A 23,255-nucleotide genomic window follows, 5' to 3' on the forward strand; every position below is an offset into this window, starting at 1 on the left:
TTCCTCTACCTGGTCCTCCAAACACTTGACCCTCATACAGTGGGCCTTCTCCCGGTTCTCCTGCACCTCCTGGGCCTGCAGCTGAGTGTCGCGCAGCCGCTCAGTGGCTGCGTCCAGCTCCTGGTGGTGGTGCGCAGTCATCTCCAGGAGGTTCTGTGCCTGAGAGCGCTCCAGCTGGCCCACATGTGCCTGAACACATCACAAAATAGCGTAAACACAAGAGTGGCATTCAAGTATCAAACGATACCACATGATGCCCTACCTGCAGAGCTGTCACTTGATCGTGCTTCTCCAGCAGCTGTCGCTCGAGGCAGATTAGCGTCTGCTGCGTCTCCTTGGCGACGGACTCTTCAGTCCTCAGACGCTCAATTTCTTTATCCGCCTGAAAACCCATTCGGCATTAGAGGAGTTCCAAAAAAATCGATTATTACATGCATTGCGATTCGACACATGACGATTCGATTAGGATTCATAAAGGTTCATGAACGATGATTTTCCCTCATAACTTTATGACAGTCGCTCGTAGCGGAACGAAATTCAAGACATGTCTGCCGCCCGGACACCGTTAATGGATGCACGCACAACGTTATGATTGATGCTTCCGGTTACTGAGAGAAAGATTTACTCCATTTTAAAAGACTGGAAAATTTGTGTATGAGACAGGCATGAACAGAAACAGAAGCACGACCCAGCGGTCGTGCTTTTGTGCGCAAGTCATTTTTTAGAGCGCGCGGGAAAGAGAGTTCGTTGCTCATTGTCTTTCAGATGTCCAACAGTAGTTTCAAGGCATTTTAATTGAAAAATGTTTTGACTGTGTTGCTAAGACCTGTGTGCGTCTATAAGAGGTGGGTACATGAACCCTCTTGTACTGTTTAGTCTTTATTGTTGTTGTTTTTGAGATGTTCATAGTTGGCGCGGAACGCTAATTACCTAATTCACTAACGTGTAATTCATATGCAGAACGTGTAAAACCATGATTAAGTACAGCGGTAACACTACAAACATGCGAAATAGTACAGAAATTTGTTGTTGCAAGTGCTGCCTGGGAGCTGACAGGCGTGTGTGCACGTGGGCGGGCAGGGAGAGAAGAAAGTGCACGCGCTGTAATGAGTGTGTGTGGTGATGTTTGAAGCCGCCAGACTTTTTAATGTGCTCGGCATTAAACGCCACAAGTTAAAAGTGATCAAGAGCAGTTGTGATTTCCACCTGTCACTCCAAGAGTTACACACGGGAGGTAACACTGAAAACAAAGTATATTGGTAAAAGAAGTCTTATTTCTAAAGACACTTTGTGTCCAGATAATGTGGAATTCATTCCACCAGTGTAAATTTCATTGTATTGTTGAGCGAAATAAGTACTCCCTTTAAAAGGGTTAATGTTTTTGCACTTTCTTTTTTTTTTTTTTTAAACCTGTCCTGTTCAGCTGTTTGACACAGAGAATGGAAGTCTAAGTGCCCGGATTCTGAACAGTTTTAATGTTTCACATGGAGAGTCTGACATACTCCCATTGTGATCCTTCAAAATACCTTTTTATTATGACAAAGCAGAGAACAGGAAGGGATTATGGGGGGACAGAAGAAAAGAAATACAAGAGAAGAAAGAAAAGAAACACATAAACAACAACAAGAAATACATTGAACATCTAAACTAGTTACTAATATGCTGGTGCTATCGTCAGCGAGATGTATTTCCGGTTTACACCATGTGGGGGCCAATTGGCCAGTGAAAGAGGAGAATGGGGGTGTCTATAAGACTATAAGCTAAGTGATTGAAAGGGGTAGAGTGTACACAAATCAGTTCTGTGATCTAGAACCCAGTAATCGTGTGAATCTCTTATGAGTGTAAGCCCGTTGGCGACCAACCCTACGCCGCCGCATCGCCAATCCCGGCACCGGAACCCCCAACCCGAGCATGCCCTACCACATCCAGCAGCACGCAAGCCCCACCGGGCGCGCGACAGCCACGCAGACGGGCGGAGAAACCGCGCGGGCGCCAACCCAGGGCCACGGCCCCCACCCAGCCAGCCCGGGGAGGGAGGGCGGGCGGGGGGGTGGTTGGGCCATGCGCAGCCCAGCCCTCCTCCCGCCGCCCAGCAAAGGAGCCACCGTCCCCCCCCCCCCGGGACCCAGGGTGGTCCCCCGGGCCACACGCACGCCCATCAACCGGCCTTCAGGGATGGCAGGAGGGGACGCATCACCAACCCCACGCCTACACCCACCCCCGCCCGCCCACCCGGGCCACGAGCCACAGCCCCCCAACCGGCACGGCACGCCACGGGACCCCCAGCGGCCCACCAAGCCCCAGGCAAGGCAGGGTCCCCCGCCGGTGCAGGCGACACCCCGCTGATACACCGGCGCCCAGCCAGCGACCCGCGACGGAGCGCAGGGCGGATGCCCAGCCAGAGAAGAGAGGGGAAGGCGGAGGCAGGAGAACGCCCAGGAACTACCACGGGGCGATGCAAGATCGGAGACCCGACCCCCCAACCCACTCCTGCGGCCGGCAGCCGAGGCAGAGGGGAGGCCACACCCCGGGAGCCACGCCATATAGAAAAAGTGTGGGACCCACCTACCACCCTATTACTGTGGCTGCCAGGTTCCCGACTGGCAGCCATCACCCAGCACCGTGATGGGGGTGTGAGGGGAGGGTAGTGCAATGTATGCATTAAAATAGGAGAGCTTGGCTTGGGGCAGTGGGACCGCAGCATGGAGTTTCTGTCCAGCCGCCCGTCCCACCGCCCTTTGCCGGAGCTCTCCTGTGGAGTATGATGTGTGTGGTGCATTTAAAAAAGGTGCAGGGATGGCGGGGCCTGTGGTGAGGAGGCAGCCGTGAGGCCCCCCCCCAACAGGTCCCAACCATCCCACAACCTTGGTGTGTGGTGCATTAAAAACAGGGGGGAGTCGGGCTGGGACTGTAAAGCCCCGTCCCAACTCTCCCCGGAGAAATGTATGAGCATGTAAGTGCCAGGGTGAAAAATATTTACAGTGCCGAAGTGAGAAGTGCGTGAGTTAAGAGGCAGGCTCCCGCGGGCGTGGCCCCGTCCCCCAGAACCACCGGCCCCAGGGCGGAAGAAGCGTCAGGGCCCCGATCAATTCCCGCCCCAGACCACCCACGGCGCCTCCGCGACCGCCCACCCCCCTCCCACCCACCAAGCACCCACCCCGCACCCCGAGCAGGCGCCACACCAAGCGCCGGCGACCAGGGGGCGTCCACCCCACCGGCAAGGGACAGCAAGCCTCACCCTAGGCCCCGCGGGCCCCAAGAGGCCCCGCCAACGACCTCGCCGGCCGGGGGGCAGCCGCGGCCGCCGCGGCCTAGGGAGGCAGACAGGGCCGGAAACAGACCAAGGGGAGGGAAGCGCACCCCCCACAACCCACCCCCGGGCCAAGAGGGGCGCGCGGTATGGCACCAGAGGGCACCTCCCCGGCACCCGGCACAGGGAGACGCGGCTCCGGCCGGGCGGACCTGGGAGGGAACCATGGCTGCCGCATACACCCCCCGGCCCCCACCCCAACTCCACCCCACCCCGGCCGGCCGGGGAACGGCCGCGGCCCCGGACCGGCACCCGCGCGGCCCCCCCCACCCGCCCACGACACCAGCGAGCGCCCGACGCACTTTCTTGTAAAAGAAATAAATAAAAAAGCTGCTTAAGGGCAGCTTTTTGTTGTATGGGCATGTTTCCATCATTAATATATATTTTAAATAAAAAAATGGACATAAATTTGTTTGGCTACTTTATTAATCAGTAATGCATCGATAATCGTGATAATCGAGATAACCGTGATCATCGTCAATACCGTGATCATCATTCAGAAATTGAATCATAGCACCTTGAATCGTAATCGAATCGTGGGGTGCCTAAGATGGCACACCCCTATTCGGCATATGAATAAAAGTTGACAATTTCTGTCTTTTGTCTTATCTCACCTTTTCTAGCGACTTCTTGAGCGCGCCTTTGTCTTTTGTCAGCCGTGCCACAGTTTTCTCAAGGTCAACTTTTTCCTCTTGTAGTTTCTGAAGTTCAGCCTTGAGGCCCGTCACTTTACTTTCCAGGTCCGACACCTGACTTTCCAGGTCGAACACTACGCGATCCAGCCGCTCTGTCTTCTCCAGCGCTGCCCGTTTTGCCGCCTGTTGCAGCGTCACACTCTTGGGAGCAAAAATAATTCTAAATGTACTCATTGTTCACAAGTAAATACAAATATCATACTTTTACCCCCCAAAAATTGAGTATTGTGATTGCATGTTTGTTACAGTGATGCCTACTTATAGGGTCTTAACTCTCAAGACCGCTTTTGGCCTTGAAATCACACTTTGCAGGTCTCCACTCTCAAACCAGGATTTCAAATTCATGTATGTGATTTAAACCCTTTAGATGCACAAGAGTCTGAACCGGAGTCTCTTCATTAAGTGGGTCAAAAATGACCTGCATGCACTTTCTACGGAATCCAAAAGAAACCTTTAATTTTTATCAACTTTGGCTGTAGCCTGTAAAGAATAATATTCATGTGGACCACTATATCAGAACTGTCTGTTGTTTTTGTAGGTCTCGATCCTTTACATCAGGCATGTCCAAAGTCCAACTTTTGAGGCATTTGCGGCCCGGTGTCCACTGAGGACCAACTGCGATTAATCAAACACCACAATAAAAGCTGAAAAACTAAAAATGTGAAAACCACATGGAAAAAAAAACTTACTTTACCCCATGACAACATATTCCTAGTAACATGAGGTGGTGGTGGTAAAAAAAAAAAAAAAAAAAGAGTATCAATACTTTTGCAATCAAATATCGCATCCAGATACAATGTTTTAGTATCGGTACTTTTCCATACATTTGACAACTAGACATGCCAATTACGGGTTTCAAGGTATACCTTGGTATGAAAACGTCATGGTTTTAAAACCGCAAACATTTTCCCTACGGTTTTAGCTATTTTTTTATGTCCCAAAAATCCAGGGAGAAATCCCACGCTTGCAGCTGGAAGGCTCAACCCACACCCACCGGTTGCTGCTCAGTGTCAGTGAGTCAGCTGTGCTACACGATGGCTGGAGGAGGTGAAACACCCCCCCCCCCCCCAAAGAAAACCACATCATTAGTATGGGAATACTTCGGCTACAGAAAAGTTACAGATGGTCGCGGGTTAGAGTGCAGATTCTTGACTCTTGACACCTTGTCCAATGCAGATTCTTGACTCTTGACAAGGTGATGATGCTGGAACTTTGGTTTGGTGCTGTTCCAGTGAGATTTACAAAGATGACTGCCTGAAGAAAAATTCAAAATCCCCTCAGTCCTTGATGATATAGGGCTGCATGTAAGGCAAAAGCACTGGGGAGATGGCTGTGGTTACATCTTCAATAAATGCACTAGTTTAAATTTAATTTTAGACAGCTTTCTTATCTCTTCAATTGAAAATATGTTTGTCATTTTCCAAGATGACAATGTATCGTGCCACAGAGCTAAAACTGTTAAAGCGTTCCTTGGAGAAAAACTCATTCAGTCAATGTCAGGGCTTGCAAATAGCACAGATCTCAACCCTATTGAAAACCTGTGGTGGAAATAGAAAAAAAATGGTCCACAGCAAGGACTCGACCTGCAGGGATGATCTGGCAACTGCAATCAAAGAGAGTTGGCACTAAATTGATGAAGAATTAGGCTCGAGCGTTTATGTCACAGCAACACGGGATCATGCGAGATTTGCGACAACGCAGCCATATTGGAAGCACGTCTGCATCACGGGACATTTAAACTTAACGGGAAATACGATTCAACTACGAGTGCCAAAGATGGAAAAAAGTGAGGAAAACTTGCCAGTTCGATACAGAGACAAACTTGTTACCACGGCGAAGGGCAGATATGTGAGCAAACTTAAGGATGTGAACAATGTTGACCCTTACGAGCAAGCCGAACCCAAATGGAATAAAGATGTCGACAAGCTTCCACCACTATGCGAAATGGACATCATGCTGTATTTAGTGTAAGTTACTACACTCATCAGCAATTCCGAAACTACAAATCGCTACAAAGCTACGAACAGTTTTACTGTGGATGGGTGCAGGACCTGCACATTATGACCGCAGCAAACGGCAACACCATCGTTCTTGCAAAGGTAGGCAATGTGTGTTTACATTTTCATTGTCATGAACATCTGAATTTGTGCTGTTCTGAGGTATGATTGTTAAGTGACAAATCAATGCTGTGTTTTAGAAAACAGATTTGTTGCAGACAATGTAGCCTGTGTACAAATTCTTTGAAACTATCTCACGGCAACATGTTACAGCTTTTTCATTTAGAAACGACAGGAATTATGTCTTATGAAGACAATGCACATGTATGCATGCTAGTTGTTTAGCTTTAGCTATAGCTAACAACAGGCCCACTTGGGGCATAAAGTTACCGAAATTTGCGTAGACAAACGAAATTAACTTACCGGAGTGGAAGTGCATAGCGCAAACTCTGTGTGTAACTGGAGAATCAAACATTATGCCCTTCCTTCCGATCGAGGCCACCCATGCCATTCTTCGACGTTTGGTAAGTTCAGATAGGAGCCTTCCCTCGCTAGGGAACTGGAAGAAACTCAATGGGGTTCAGTCGAGCTGTACATTCTCCTTTCTATTCGATCGGTTGTTGCAATTCTTTACCGAACATTAATTTCCAATCATTTTTTTAAGAGCGACCCGAGTCGAAATGCCTCACTGTTTATGTTTCCCGGAGTTCTGACACCGGACTTCCTGCTTCCAACATGGCAATAGGGGCGGAAACCTCGCGAGTGCCACGTCATACGCTCGAGCCTAATACTCATCAAGTCCATGCCTCAGACTGCAAGCTGTCATAAAAGCCAGCAGTGGTGCTCCTAAATACTAGAGATGTGTTTTGTTATTTCTTTGTTTGTTTGTCATGAGTCCATATTTTCTTCCACAGAATGGAGTGATTCCATATATAGTTCCCTGTACTTGCTATATAAAAGTAACATTTACTGACAACCACAATGTTTTTTTTATCCATTTCTTTTAGTGTTTCTGAATGCTAAAGAGATGCACTTTTGAACCAATTCTTTTTTTTTCAAGCTTTTTATCAGAGTTTGTTCTACATGATAAAATGTCTGAGTGCTCGTCCGAGACTGGTGATTCCATACTTTTTGCTAGGGGTTGTACATGCAAAAAAAAAAATAAAAAATGTTGTGTTACGATTAAAATAATTAGAGGTGCACGATAATTATCGGTCCGATAACAGGAATTATGACATCCCAATTAATCCGATAACAATATGTTATCGGCCCTATTAATAATATTTTTGGAATGATGTCGGATTGGGATGTGTGCGTTTTTTTCCACTCCTGTTTTGCCAGTATTCAAAGTTTTGCTCTGTTCTAGAGGCCATATTTTACGTTCACTGAGTTATAAACCTTACTATGCCACTTAGCAAATATTTGCGGTTTACAGTGTTATGTTAAGTTCTTGAGAGGCCTTTTGATTATTGACAGGCTTGCTGTTCTACAGTATAATTGCCAGGTTAAGAAAGTTGTTTCATGGCCCAAGATGACAAAAGTCTCCTTTCCTGTTGCACCAAATGTTTTATCTGCTGACAAAGCACAATACCTGTTGGGTTTATGTTTGTTTTAGATCAGTGCTCATTGTTCAGGGGAACACATCGTCAATGATACTGACTGATTGATTGTGATTGACTCAAATTATATTTATTTGAAAAAAATAATATGGGCACTTTATTTGAAGTCAAAACTGTTCTTATCTTTGTTTTGATCATTATAATAATGTTCATGTCATCATGAAAATTCTGGTTCGGTCAAAGGCAAATGTATGCTGAATCAACCACTAGTATTTTTGACCTACAGGTGTTCAAAAACTAAGGCGAAATATACATTGAAAAATTATATATTATCGGTTATCATATCGGTATCAGCCTTAAGGAGCAGGAAGTTATCGATATCGGTTTGAAACGATGGATATCGTTCACCCCTAAAAATAATGCAAAGTAATATAATAGGTGGACCTGTAACTCTTCCTTCATTCAAAGGTGTACAACTATGATTGGCAACACTTGAATCACGTTTAAAAATAAAAATAAAACATTTTTACGTACCAGTGACAGCACATTCTTTGCTACTGCGGCTCGTGGAGGAAGTTTGTACCTCGGCTGTACAACGTTTAGAAATCGTCGGAACCCCTCGTTCTCCACAAATGAAGGGGGCAAGCTCGCGTGGGCAACCATTTCTCCCAATGCCCGTGTTATATTTAACGCCCTCGGGTTTGTCTTCTTCCATTTCCCTCTCTTCTTCAAAGTTTGCAAAGTTGTCTGTTGGACTGTCCTCCTTTCCCGCACGACAGGTTCACACTCTTTGTCCTCGTTCTCGTGATTCTTCTTGAGGTGGCTTCGCAAGTTGGTGGTATTTAACGAACGGCTGTTCGTACCTCTTGATATTTTTTCTCCGCAAAGCTTACACTCGGCAAGGTTTGGCTGCTCTTCGTTCACCTCAAAGTATTTCCAAACTGGCGAACGTTTGTTGACCAATTGAGCCAATCCTCCAGTTTCAGCTTCACACGCATCCTTCTCGTGATAACAATGGAGGTGTTTTTGTAAGTTGGTAGTATTATAAGTACTGCTGTTCGTACCTCCTCTTGATACTTTTCCTCCGCAAAGCTTGCATTCAGCAAACTTTGGTTCTTCTTCGTTCACCTTGAAGTATTCCCATACCGGCGAAGTTTTCGCAGTTGATACTCGGGTAGTAATAGCCATGCTTGCAAATTTGTTGGCCGGAACAGGAAGTGACGTATGCGCATAGGTCACCATAGTGTCAAACCACGGTATGGTAGCGCCAACTACTGGGAAGGTCCTAAAAAGTTACCTGGTATCGGTACTCATAGATATTTATTTATATGAAAGGCCAGATGTCTTAAACGCGCTAAGAGTCAATGGGGACTACGCCCCTTGTCGGCCATCTTAGGGCAGGACCATTAAAGCACTATAGACCCTACCCACCGACGTCATAAAACCACGTGCTCGCTGTATGGTTCCGCCCACTTGTCCGTCATTTTGTCTCTGTATTAGCATTGGTTTCAATTGATCGAGGAATTTAAAATGCATTTCATGGAAGACCCGGTGCTTTCTGATGCCGTAAACTCACTGGATGTGTTGCATAAAAGGCGTTATGTGGAAAAGGTTCGTTCTATACAGTCGCCAGATCCATATTTGATGCCCAAATCGATGTTTTTCGACCCACTGTCTTCGCCCTGTCTGCCTGACATCTGCTACGCTGATATTTACAATTATCTTGTTCACACAAAATCAGCCTATTCTCACGAAAATTTGAAAAACACTTTAAGAGCTTGGAGGCTTATAAATACTTCGTTGCTGGTTGGGTGAAACATGTCCTCGTCCACGAAAATTCGGCAGGAATCTATCTTTTCTGCTTGGAAAGGTGAGTTACGAAATTTTCAATTCAAAATCTTTTGTTATTGCTAACATCCACTGTCAAGTCTAATGTATTTCATGTCGTTTGTCAATGGAGTTAAGGCTTTTAATGTTTATATGGTTTAGCGATAGCACTCTCACTACATACATACGTGTATGTTGTCGGCGATTAGCCTAGCAATGATCTTAATTGTGGTTATTTGTCAGCCCCGTAGACGAGGCCAGTTTCTTTCACTTGGTACCAGCTAAATATTATTCAAAAAATAACGATGGTGGAAGAAAGGGAAGTCACAAACATCTTGAATTTGAAACTATGTCGTACTACGTTGTATGTTGTCGGCGATTAGCCTCGCAATGATCTTAATTGTGGTTATTTGTCAGCCCAAAACCCTCTAAGTATATCTTAAATGCATCTTACCGGATATAAAATGACTACTACATAGTCTGTGGTGATTTTTTGGTGCCCAGTTTTCACGTCGAATTGCAGCCGTCCATTTTGCTCTCCTCTTTGGATCCCTCGGAATACGGTAAAACTTCAAGTCTCTCCTTCCATCTTCTCTGTTAGTGCAACCAACAGCCACACACGCCTTCACCATTTTGATTATTAATGTTAAGGAGCAGAAAAACACGCCGTAAATAGGAGAAATGTACGTAGCCGTAACAGGTTAACACTATGTTTTGACGGACAAGTGGGCGGTACCATTCAGGAGAGTGGAGTTGTGACGTCACGTGGGTAGGGTCTATAGACCCTACTCACCTACGTCACAAAATGACGTGTCGCTGTATCCGGCCGCCATTTTTTAGACCTATTCTCATTGTTTTCAATTAGTCGTGCAAGTTATAGAGCAATTCATGGAAGCCCCGGTGTTATCTGACGCTGTAAACTCATTGGATATGTTGCATAAAAGGCGTTATGTGAAAAAGCTTCAGTTTATCCATTCGCCAGATCCATATTTGATGCCTAAATCGATGTTTTTCGACCCGCTGTCTTCGCCGTCTTTGCCTGACATCTGCTAGCTACCCTGATATTTACAACTATCTTGTCCACACAAAATCAGCCTATTCTCACGAAAGTTTGAAAAACTTTAAGAGCTTGGAGGCTTATAAATACTTCGTTGCTAGTTGGGTGAAACAGGTCCTCGTCCACGAAAATTCGGCAGGAATCTATCATGTGCTCGGGAAGGTGAGTTACGAAATTTTCAATTCAAAATCTTTTGTTCTTGCTAACATCCACTGTCACGTCTAATGTATTTCATGTCATTTGTCAATGGAGCTAGGGCTTTTAATGTTTATATGGTTTAGCGATAGCACTCTCACTGCATACATATATAATATGTAATAAATATGAAGTGCGATAGCACTACTCCAGATTGTCCCTAGTTGAATTTATTTTTTGGCTTTTGACCACAATAGTGAAATTGTAAATTAACTGTATGACAACTGTCTTATTATCCCCTTATAATTATATATTTTCAGGTAGTTCATTCACGTCTGAGTGTATGTTGTCGGCAATTAGCCTAGCAATGATCTTAATTGTGGTTGTCAGCCCAAAACCCTCTAAATATAAATTAAATGCATCTTACCAGATATAAAATGACTACTACATAATCTGTGGTAGTCGTTTGGAGCCCAGTTTTCTCGTCGAATTGCAGCAGTAAATCTCGCGCTCCTCTCCGGGTCTCTCGGAATACGGTAAAGCTTCAAGTCTCTCCGTCTATCTTCTCTGTTTTTGCAACCGACCGCCACACACGACTTCACCATTTTGATTATTAATGTTAACGAGCAGAAAAACACGCCATAATAGGAGGAATTTACGAAGCGCTAACGCATTAACATGATGAGTATACGGACAACATGGCGCGGGGGCGTGGTTGTGACGTCACGTGAGTAGGGTCTATAGACCCTACTCACCAACATCACAGAATGACGTGTCGCTGTATCCGGCCGCCATATTGTCCGTCTTTGTTTATCCGTATTCTCAATGGTTTCAATTTGTCGTGCACATAAACACATATAAACGCTGTATGTTTGTTCGGATTTGTCATGCCTGAAGGGAAAATAGATAAATAAATAAATGAATAAATGAATAAGCTGTTACGGCTCACTCCTCCTCACCTTCACATTCTCCCCACTGACTCTGCTCTGCACACCTGTCACCAATCACCACACCTGCCTCCACTCCACAATCAACCACCTGCCACTATAAGAGACCGGTCTGCACAACATTTGGCGCCAGAGCTTCACCTCACCACGCATGCAATACTGAGCCAATCCAGCCTTCCAGCACATTCAAGAAAACTGCAGAGCCACCACTTCTCACCAATTTTCCTTTGTTTAATAAACACATCTTGGACTTTGGATTTCTAACTTCTCTTTGCTGTGCTTTTGGGTCACACCGTCTTGCCACCATAACATAAGCCCCCGAACTATTTTTAATGTGTCCGTTTTACCATGGAGACCCCTATTTACAGACGTTGCGCAACTGCTTTTGTTTCAAACCAGCCATAAAAAGAAGTAATTACTGTATTTTATTATTCGAAATGTCTGTCATTTTTAGCTTAGAATCATTAATTGATGTTTAATATTGAGTTTAAAAAAAAAACAACTGTAAAAAAATTATTCACTCGCATATTTTAAACTTTTAAACAAATTACATAACAATGAAAAAATAGTGTCTGTAAATAAGTCAAGGATATCTACCTCATAACTATCGCTTAAGTGTTTTTTTTTTTTGTTACTGTCGCATTTTCTCCGATATGTTAGATGATAAATTATCGATCCATACAAAGAAAAATTGAAAAAAAAAAAAAAAAAAAACGTTTAAAAGGGTAAATATATGAAAAAGAAAATCTCAACCACTCCTTGATGTCTGATTTCTGCATCGCGATCCTTGTTATATTACCATGTTTCAACAATAAAATCCACCAAAAATCCAGCTGTAGCCATTCACAGCTGTGTCTTTGCACTAAGTGATACATGCTACATGGAGTTTTTGGATCGAAAAGAGGTAAGTATACGATAATATCTCGTTAAAATCATGGCGTCTTTAATTATGCTCTCTCATGCTCTCACCTCCAGTTACGATTTTGCTGTTTAAAATTTTTTTTTTTTTTTTTAATGCCCTCAAGTTCAAATTTTTTTTCCCCAGAAAATTGAGATTTTAAGCTTTCCATTTTCCAATGATGTATCACACATGCATTTTGGACAATTCTGAAATTTGGCCAAACATAAGCCACCTGAGTGTTTTCTGCCAAATATTAAAAAAAAAAAAAAAAGCCTAGATTGGAACCACGTTATTACAGGTTGATGCAAACTAGGAATGTGCACAGCTAATCATGTAAATATGAGTAGGTGGTTAAACAATTAAACCTTTCGTATTTTAGTAGTCGGTCAAACGCAGACTCATGCATCTTGAGCCCCTTTCACACAAACGCTGAACTCCGGTTAAGTCCCGGGATTTAAACGAGTAGCCCTTATGTCTGAAACCAATTTCCTAGTTCGACTGACACGGACATCAACCGGGTCATGTCTGAGTAAAATGTCCGGGACTTCACCGGGACACGGCATGTCTGAAAGCAGCCGGTTAATTCCCGGTCACAGCGTGAAGGCTGATGATGTAAATATCACAGTGGGTCGATGATCGTCAGTTTCTCTTTCTTCGGAGTTAGACAAAAAGCGGTTAAAAAAAACATCTCAATAGATAGCAAACTGAAAGCTACGTGGAGTGGCGTGGCTCAGTGGTAGAGTAGTTGTCCCCCAACCAAGAGGTTGTGGGTTCGATTCTTCGCCCTGATGAACTTGTCTAAGTGTCCTTGAGCAAGATACTGAACCCCACCTTGCTCCTGGTGCTGTGTCACCAGTAGGTGGATGGCGAGATAGTGTAAAGCGCCTTGAAAGGTGGAAAAGCGCTATATAAGTATAACACCATTTACCTAACTGGAAACATAACGAGTTTTCAACTGAATCTAAACCGAGGAAGAGACAGCCCATCGTCCATCTTTGGAAATGTGTGGTTTATTTTGTTGCTGATGCCCACCAAAAATCACGTCCAGGTTATACAAGTTTTGGCGAGCGTATCAGGAATGTATTTCTCTTTCAATTGTTTACTCTCGTCAGTTTTTGTTGCACCAATAGATTTTAACAAAACAACTTGTCCTGAATGTTTGGGCTAAAATAGCTTGTATATGTATAAAACTTCTGCATTTGACACTTTTTATTTAATATGTGTATTAAATTGCGTATGCGCCTTTTTGGAGTTTCAAAAGGTTCCCATTCACCATGGATATTTACTGTGGGACCATTGGACTTACAAGGAAGTGAGTAAACATCTTGTTTTGTATTATGTCAAATACGAATACAGTGATTACAAAGTAAACACTATAAAATTCATTTAAATAAAGGACTACTTACGTTTGATCATTGATAGGCATGTAAAAAGCTATCCTCATGGTCATTAGCAGTTAGCTGTTAGCACGTTAGCTGCACAACAACTCCAGCCACCCTCCTCCAGGGAACGAACTGTAAGTTGCTTTCCGCTGGGCGGTTTGCCGATCCGCAAAGAAACTCGACAACCGGGTGGTCATGTCAAATAATCCAGGCTACTTATGTGTGATTTTCCACTTCGAAGACTTTGAAACATCCCTCGGTTCGGGTTAGCATGTCGGCTAGCTGTCACTCCTTCTGGTCTGTTTACATTCTCCGAAGCCGGGGAAGGGAAATTATGTCCGATTTAGGTGTCATAAAATATCGTTTGGGAGGTGTGACAGTAAAGGTGAAGTCGACTGTTTTGACCATTATGGAGTAATTTTGCCATGTCGTCTTGAATAAATGGATTTTTATTATTTTATATTCCATTTAGCACAAGATTGTTATTTGTCATGACCATGCCATTTATTTAGCAATTGGGGAAAGTACTTGGGTAAAAAGAATATCCTGTAAAAATATTGAAGAGACAGAAACAATGACATTTTGCCGCTCTCTTCGTCGCGTTTTCCTCATTGTGAATAGTTCCCCCTCGACGGGCTGACTGGTCCTTCTCAAGCCATTTATATAGCTATTGGGGAAAAATACTTGGATAAAAAGAATATCCTGTAAAAATATTGGGAGTAGAGAGACTGAAACAATGACATTTTGCGGCTCTCTTCGTCTCGTTTTCCTCGTTCTGAACAATTCCCCCTCAATGGGCTGAATAGTAAAACCGATGAGCCCAGTCTACCGCTGACGTCATCCACCTGTTGGGGACGCTAAAGCCCTATAATGGTAGGCGTGGCTAACCGGCAGATTAAAAGACTAATTTCTCATCATCTGCGCTTTGCTAAATTGTTGTATATAGTCGAATCGTCTCAAAATATGATTCTAATTCACATAATAATGCCATTTAAGACTTTTTTTCTGGTGTCATATGCTCTTTAAATCTGCTAATAGACGGCAATGAAATTATTCGAAATTCCCATCCCAAATGCAAACCAAACCGTTTTTTTTTTCATCCATCAGGAATTAAGCACTACAGTTTGCCAAGTAAGTCTCCTGTCCCAAGATGGCCACCAAATACACAATGACAACTCCGCATTAAGACATCGTAGTCTTATACAGTATATGGTATTTTGGGGTACTTGCCCATTGGCTGTCAGTAATGTCTGCTGCATCTATTAATGTTCAACTATAGCTTCATAGTCTTTATGCTAGTTTCATTAGGCCAGGGGTCCCCAACCTATTCCACAAAGGCCCACTGTGGGTGCAGGATTTCATTCCTACCAAACACCATGACAACACTTTTTCCCCAATCTGGTGTTTTACAAGTGCAATCAGTTGATTGCAGTCAGGTGTGGCTTGTTTTAGCAGAAGCCTCATTGGTTCAACTGTCTCTGCTGGATCGGCTGGAACAAAAACCAGGACCCACAGTGGGCCTTGAGGACTGGGTTGGAGACCCCTGCATTAAGCCATCTATGGTGTTGTTCATTATGTGTTAGCATTATGCTAGGAGAAATTTCACAAGCGTAATATAGCTCTTTCAGAATATGTAAAATAAAAGTAAATGACAATGTCAGCTAACCAAAAATATCACCAACAAACAAAATCACCTGAACAACAGCTCTCATGTTGAAAATCTCGTGAATTGGGTCACTCATTAGCCAAGGTATCACTTTCCGGAATTAAGTTTCTAATATTCTAACCTGTTGCAGGCTCTTGTTGTGTTTTTCCAGTTCAGAGTTCCTCAGCTCCAGGTCATTTCGGTCCCTCTGAAGGTTCTGACTGTGCTCCCTCAAAGAGTGGTTCAGCTTCTTGCTGTCCGCCAAAGCGTTTCGGGTTTCGTCCAGACGATTCTGTGATGTCAAAAGTCAGGACATAGGGATCAAAGCTCACAGTGGTCGGGTTAGGAGTTTGTTCAGTGTCAACTACTGGTTTGACAATACTCAAGAGATCCTCTAATTTGAAACAAATGGAGAAAAAACCTTCACATTGTTCAGATTTCTGAATGAAAATACAAAAATTGTGTTAAACTGAACCTGCAGAAGCTGTCGTTCTGCCTCACTGTCGGTCATGGCTCTGTTCAGTTGCTTCAGGTTCTCCTGCAGCACCTCCTCGCTGGCGGTTAGGGCTCGTATCTGCTCACCAAGCTGGTTTTGGCGGCCCTCGGCCTGGGCCAACGTTGTGCTCCACAGCTCTTTGCCGACTTTTAGCGCCACGTCACTCTCTCCCAGTTTCCTACCCACCTCAGCTAGCTTCTCCTGCAACGTCGCAACCTCCGCTTCCAGCTCTGTTGTTCTTTCCTGGGAGCACTGCAACTCTTCCCCCATGGAGCGGCGACTGTTCTCCAGGCGGACCATGCTCATTTGGACGTCCTTTAGTCTCTCACGCTCTGAATGTGCAGTCACCTGGGAGCTTTCCATCTTATCCTGGGCGAAATTAGCATTATTTCGGGAAATTCTTATCCTAGCTAGTTAAAAAAAACTCAAGATCATGCAAAAAATGACAAGTCTTTAAAATCATCTATGTCTTCAAAATTTAAAAACTTAAATGTATGGCATAGCTGGAGAGCGCACCAGTCTCCTCTGACGCAAAACAACCCCGCCACCTGTGCCGGTTCTCTAAATACTCACCCTGATTGATTTTAACTCGTTCTGAGACATAAGCAGAGCGGATCGGAGCCGAGCCACCTCCGTCTCAAGGGCCATCTTGTCTCGCTCGGTGGCTTCCTGTTGCAAGAAAAATGAGGTCTGGGATTGGCGCAGTTGCTCCTCCATCTCCCGATTTCCTACAAATAAGCATTGTGTTTAACTGTGGTACACATCCAATCCTGCTAACTGTTCCCATGCTTGTCCACTCCCTACCGTCTTTGAATGCCTGGAGGGACTTGTGCAAGTTGGTGACCTCGCAGGCCGACTTATCCTGGAGTGCTAATACCTGCTCGCTTAGACTAACCAGTTGAGCCTTGGACTCATCCTGAAAAACAACAAAAAAACCCCAGTACAGTTCAATTGTAAAATCCATAGCCAAAATTATGGAATCACAGGTCTCAGTGGATGTTCACTCATTTGTTTATTTGTGTAGAAAAAAAAGCAGGTCATTGACATGACCTGACTCATTGTATGCCATTGGTGGCACTAGACATCCAATCCATTTTAACTTGGAGGGGCGAATGTACTGTCAATGGCAGCCAATGAGTTAAATGATATAAGGGTTTAAAAAAAAAAAAAAAACTAGGGCTGTCAAAAATATCGCGTTAACGGGCGTTAATTATTTTTTTAAATTAATCACGTTAAAATATTTGACGCAATTAACGCAGATGCCCCACTCAGAGAGATTTAAATGACAGTACACAGTGAAACGCTCACTTGTTGTGTTTTATGGAGTTTTGCCGCCCTCTGCTGGCGCTTGGGTGCGACTGATTTCATAGGCTTCAGCATCCATGAGCATTGTGTAAGTAATTATTGACATCAACAATAGCGGGCTACTAGTTTATTTTTTGATTTAAAATTTTACAAATTTTATTAAAACGAAAACATTAAGAGGGGTTTTAATATAAAATTTCTATAACTTGTACTAACATGTTTCTTTTAAGAACTAAAAGTCTTTCTATCCATGGATCGCTTTAACAGAATGTTAATAATGTTAATTTAATGCCATCTTGTTGATTTATTGTTATAATAAACAAATAGTCCTTATGTACCGTATGTTGAATGTATATATCCATCTTGTGTCTTATCTTTCCATTCCAACAATAATTTACAGAAAAATATGACATATTTTATAGATGGTTTGAATTGCGATTAATTGCGATTAATTACGATTAATTAATTTTTAAGCTGTAATTAACTCGATTAAAAATTTTAATCGGTTGACAGCCCTAAAAAAAACATAATTCGTGCATGAAAGGGTTAATTTTGCACTCTACTGAGAGACTTAAGGAACGGGTAACAAGCCAAGACATACCCTTTCTCTCTGTGTGTCCCTGAGTGCTCTCTGGAGATCCTGCATTCCAGCCTGGATGGAGTCCAACTCCAGTTCTTCATCGTCAGCACAGGAAGTGGAGTCGTCGGTCAAGCAGTCTCCCGCCGAGCCTGCGGCCAGCGCATGTAAACCTCCTGACAGCCGCGTGTAAACTAACAAGCGTCAAGACAAACCTCGGAGAGGAAGTCTCCTCCTGGGAGACACCGGGCGAAGACGGCGAAGCGTGGAGCCCACCGCTGAAATTTTACGCTCCAGCTTGCGCCGCCGGCCTTCGCTCGCTGCAAGTCGACCCTCCAGATCCAGGGCGGCTGTGTCGGCACGGCCCGATTGGAAGGCGGCATCCTCCAGGGCCCTCTGCAGCCGGGCGACCTCGTCGTTGTGCTTCTGGTCAACCAGATACTGCTGGGCTTGTTGGACACGCTGTAGCTCAGAGCCTTGACGCTCGGATTCCTCCAGCTCTGACACGCGCCTCTGTAGCGATGACGCCTGACCGAAAATTTAAAATTACACTTGTTGCTAAAACACATTGGAAAAATAAATGTAAAAATTAGTGTTGCGCCGATTATATTATATATACGGTTCTAAAATGCAGCAATGGTATCAGCGAATACTAAGAAATATTGTAACGATGCTGCGCAATATGTACTTTTCGGGATTTTGTTTCCAACCGGCATCCGTCCTCCCTATGATGGCCGCCAGTTAGAAATGTTGCACTAATAAGTTGTTACCCTTCCCAAGATAGCTGCCGATTGCATGAAAAAGGTAGAAAAAAAGCTAAAAGTCATTTAATATTTTTTGTAAAATGGAAAATGGCAAAGTCCTGTGGTGTTTTGAGATTTTATAAGCTGTCATATTTTCGATGTTAGCGCCTTACGTAAAATGGTGGTTAAATGTACATGTGAAACTTGATAGTACCTGAGATCTGTCATGACAGAACATCGCTTCAATGATATCTGGCGCCATCTAGCTTTGTGAATGGGGAGAGTAGCTGAGATCTGTCATGACAGAACATCGCTTTAATGATGTCTGGCGCCATCTAGCGTCGAGAATGGGTATAATGTCTAGACTGCGAATATAAGCCGACCCCCTCTTTTTCAGTGTTATTTCAAAGCAAAAAACACAATCTTATATTCGGGCCAATACGGTATATAGCCCTTTGTGAAAACCTGTGAGGTCCTCAAAGTGCTTTACAACAAAGCAGAATATAGTACAGTACATAATAAATAAAAGGCAGGAAAGTACTATACAATAAAATTGAGAAGATTTTTTTTTTTTCTTTCAAAAAATTTATCAGTACAGTATTGGCATTAGCAGTGCAACGGTTTGCGGTTCAAAACCGAACCGTACGGTTCGCCCTGTACGGTTCAATACGCCTTTATGAACCGCGCCTTTTTGGTTTTGCAATTACAGTAATTTATTCCGAACGCTTGTGGAATGAATTGGTCAAACTCTGTGTGCCTGTGTGTGTGACGTGAAGCGCAGCTGTGGAGAAATTCCCGCCCCGCGAGTAAATGTCCAATCGCTGTCAAGCACCTGTGTAATAGGAGCCGAGTAACGTCCTCTCTCGCTTACGAGCGAGGTGAAAGTGAAACAAGAAAGAAAACAAAAAAAGTTATGGCGAGCGGAGGAGTCGACAGACCGAATTTTGAGGAAGCACCGGCTTCTTTCAAATCTGCGGTGTGGCAACATTTCGGTTTCCCCGTGGACTACAATGCAGATTGAGAGAAAATATTGAGAAAAAAAAAATAAAACAATTTGCAAGCATTGCTCAGCGCTTGTTCCCTATGCTAACGGCAACACTTCTAGCATGACTCACCTCAGCCAGGATCACCCACAGACATCGCTTTCTCAGAGCAGGACAACCACGAAGATGACACCAGTGAAAACACACGGGTCTATAGAAGAGGTGTTCCAAAAGCCTTACAATATCAGGTCAGAAAAACACAAGAAAATAACCCACGCAGTGGGTATGTGCATTGCAAAAGACATGCAACCATATTCCGTGGTTGAAAATGCGGGCTTCGTTAATTTAATTGCAACGCTTGACCCGCGTTATATTGTTCCCTCGCGGACATATTTCGCCAACAACATTATCCCCGACATTTATGAAATGGCACGCAAAGCCATCGAAGATGATTTCGCTAAAGCACATAGTTTCGCCCTAACCACTGATAGTTGGACGTCCCGTGCTACAGAGTGCTACTACCTAACTGTGACGGTCCACTATAATTCATCAAGTTGTCCGGTCTCGTCGTAATTTGTACAAGTGATCACTCATTTTTAAATGTGTACGTTACGTTCAAAATCTGCACGTTTTTCGTGCATTACGTTTTTTTTTTTTTTTCACCCGTTCGGATTTGGTCACCGTTTCTGCAACGAGACAATGTTTTTAATACGTTGGATGAATGACGCGAGAAAAGTCAGACACGGAGAGGGAAGAGTGTTTGTTGAGACGCTGTAGCAAACGCGATTATTTGCCAGGTGGCTCCAATATTTCCTGATTTAGCAGACAGCATACAATCTATGCCTAGATATCTCATGCATACAGAACTACATGCGAAAGTAAACAGCCGCCATTTTAGAGCAGTAAACTTCTCAGAAAGGCTCTGTTGTAGTAAACCTTACGAGCGAACCGTAACTTTTTATCCAAAATACTCCTAAATCGGCAAAATCTTGACTTGAGTCTATCTTTAAAGGATGAAACAGTTTTAAAATTTTCACATGTCCAAAGTAGACGGAAGGGAACTAAGGCAAAAACGGGAGTAATTTTATCAACTTTAACGGTTGATCCACAACATTAAATGACCTCCAAACATAGCAAAGGTTACTATGTTTTTGAGTTTGTTTTTTTAAATGAAAAAAAAACATGAACGGTATCACCAGTTACTTTGCCAAGTAACTTTTTTACTACTGTGTGTGTATTTCAGTAGTCAGTCACTACACTTGCCAAAGAGCTAAGAGGCATTTTAACAGTCGAAAATGTTTACATTTTAAGTGTTTATTTCATTTTTTAAAAAGCAAAATAAAGGCAGTTTAAAAAAAAAAAAAAAAAAAAAGCAAAACGCAAACCGAAACCGAACCGAAACGGTGATCCAAAAACCGAGGTTCCAACCGAACCGTGGGCTAACTGAACCGTTGCACCCCTAATTGGCATCAGCCGATAAATGGTTTTGGTGCAACACTAACACAACATAACAATATCAATATCACCTGATTGTTGGCTGCATCCCTGGCAGCCTCGCACTCCACCACTTTCTGCTTTAGGCTGAAAGCCAGCAGCCGTGCTTCCTCCCGCTGTTGCTCCTCTTGACAGAGTTGCGCCTGCAGCTGCTTCAGCTCTTGCTCCTGACGCTGCTTCTCACCTTGCACGACCTTCAGCTGCAATAAACAACGGCTACTGCATCAGTTTTTTTCCCCCCTCTAACTCATTTCGTGGCTCCTACTTGAAAACCTCTTGACATCAGTGCATTTCTCGCGTACAATTTGAGAGCGTTTTCTTTTGACTGGAAATTTGTCGGACAATTTTGTGGGAAATCAAAAAAGTGAATAGACTGGACACTACGATTTTTGCTTTTGGTCTGACAGCTGTTTTCAATACAGATGTCAAGATAGATTTTTTGATTGAAATGAAATTTCATCATATCCAAATGAGCGCCAAATACCATACCATACCTGGTTCGTAGATTTGCATAAGGGCGGTAGAGACATAACACTACCAACTTTTCAGGATGCTAAAATTGTCCCCACCAACTTTAAGCAACCCTATTTGCATTACATAATGGCTTCAGTTATATATACTGTAGTTCATTTAGATTGTCTTCCCATATGTTGTAAGAAGAATTGACTCGACCATTATAGAGTGAATTACAGTACTTTCATTATGTTCAGGCGTACATTGACCCCTTTTCACTTGCTGAATGTGCCAGTCCTTTTTTCCCCTCAAACGCACGTTTGATTGGCTGATGACTTGACCCCCCCCCCCCCCACCACCACACACACATGCATTCACAGCCCAACAGTAATACAACATGCCGCCTTCATTGCCCCCTTTAAAGACGAGGTATATTAGTTTTTTTTCTGCCAGCAGAAGCCACTGTAAGTAATGTAAAAAGATGTCAATGTTGTGGAGGTGGGGAACACACCACTAATTTTGATACTGAAAATCCGACCTGCATCAGTTAGTATGCGTTGAGAGAAATATCCTCCTGTATGTTTTCTACTGTTGAGGTTAGTCAAACGAAAAAATGTAGTGAACCAAGGATTACCGCTTTATAGATGGATTATAGAATTGATGATTAACAAGTTTGTATTTCTTATGTATGTCAATATAATTTGTGTTCAAATATTGCAATTTAAATTTGCTAATAAAATCCAGACATTTATTCTGGATTTCTGGAAGTTTTAAAAATGTTTCTTTAGTAGTTTTTGAAGACAAAGGTTTGAATCGAACGGTGTATCACCTGAACCAATACACAGGAAAGTTAGTATAAGTCAATACAGATTTATTTTGCCTTGATCATTTAGCCTATCAATTAATTAGGTTCATATTGTTGAGAAATGTAGCCCTGACCCTTGTTCACCCAGTCTGTTTGGTCTTATAAATGTCCCGTCCCCAGCAAAAAAAAAAAAAGAGTGTACAGTGGGGCAAATAAGTATTTAATCAACCACTAATTGTGCAAGTTCTCCCACTTGAAAATATTAGAGAGTCCTGTAATTGTCAACATGGGTAAACCTCAACCATGAGAGACAGAATGTGGGGGAAAAAAAACTGAAAATCACATTGTTCGATTTTTAAAGAATTTATTTGCAAATCATGGTGGAAAATAAGTTATTTGGTCAATACCAAAAGTTCATCTCAATACTTTGTTATGTACCCTTTGTTGGCAATAACGGAGGCCACGGAGGTATTCTGTAACTCTTCACAAGCTTTTCACACACTGTTGCTGGTATTTTGGCCCATTCCTACATGCAGATCTCCTCTAGAGCAGTGATGTTTTGGGGCTGTCATTGGGCAACACGGACTTTCAACTCCATCCACTCAATCCACAGATTTTCTATGGGGTTGAGGTCTGGAGACTGGCTACGCCACTCCAGGACCTTGAAATGCTTCTTATGAAGCTACTCCTTTGTTGCCCTAGCTGTGTGTTTGGGATCATTGTCATGCTGAAAGACCCAGCCACATCTCATCTTCAATGCCCTTGCTGATGGAAGGAGATTTTCACTCAAAATCTCTCGATACATGGCCCCATTCATTCTTTCCTTTACACAGATCAGTCGTCCTGGTCCCTTTGCAGAAAAACAGCCCCAAAGCATGATGTTTCCACCCCCATGCTTCACAGTGGGTATGGTGTTCTTTGGATGCAATTCAGTATTCTTTCTC

The 23,255-nt window shown here is 43.5% G+C and overlaps 1 protein-coding gene across 1 annotated transcript in view; it reads right to left on the minus strand.

The window, feature by feature from the left end:
- Window positions 1-23,255, minus strand: part of crocc2 (ciliary rootlet coiled-coil, rootletin family member 2) — a 107,271-nt gene that overhangs the window by 4,396 nt on the left and 79,620 nt on the right. Inside the window, 10 exon segments of the mRNA XM_057840081.1 lie at window positions 10-189; window positions 263-382; window positions 3,925-4,146; window positions 15,598-15,747; window positions 15,931-16,320; window positions 16,525-16,679; window positions 16,756-16,867; window positions 17,858-17,985; window positions 18,049-18,361; window positions 21,086-21,253. Coding sequence (XP_057696064.1) covers window positions 10-189; window positions 263-382; window positions 3,925-4,146; window positions 15,598-15,747; window positions 15,931-16,320; window positions 16,525-16,679; window positions 16,756-16,867; window positions 17,858-17,985; window positions 18,049-18,361; window positions 21,086-21,253 — 1,938 coding nt within the window.

This window comes from Corythoichthys intestinalis, chromosome 7 (genome assembly GCF_030265065.1).
Source record: "Corythoichthys intestinalis isolate RoL2023-P3 chromosome 7, ASM3026506v1, whole genome shotgun sequence".
NCBI lineage: Eukaryota > Metazoa > Chordata > Actinopteri > Syngnathiformes > Syngnathidae > Corythoichthys > Corythoichthys intestinalis.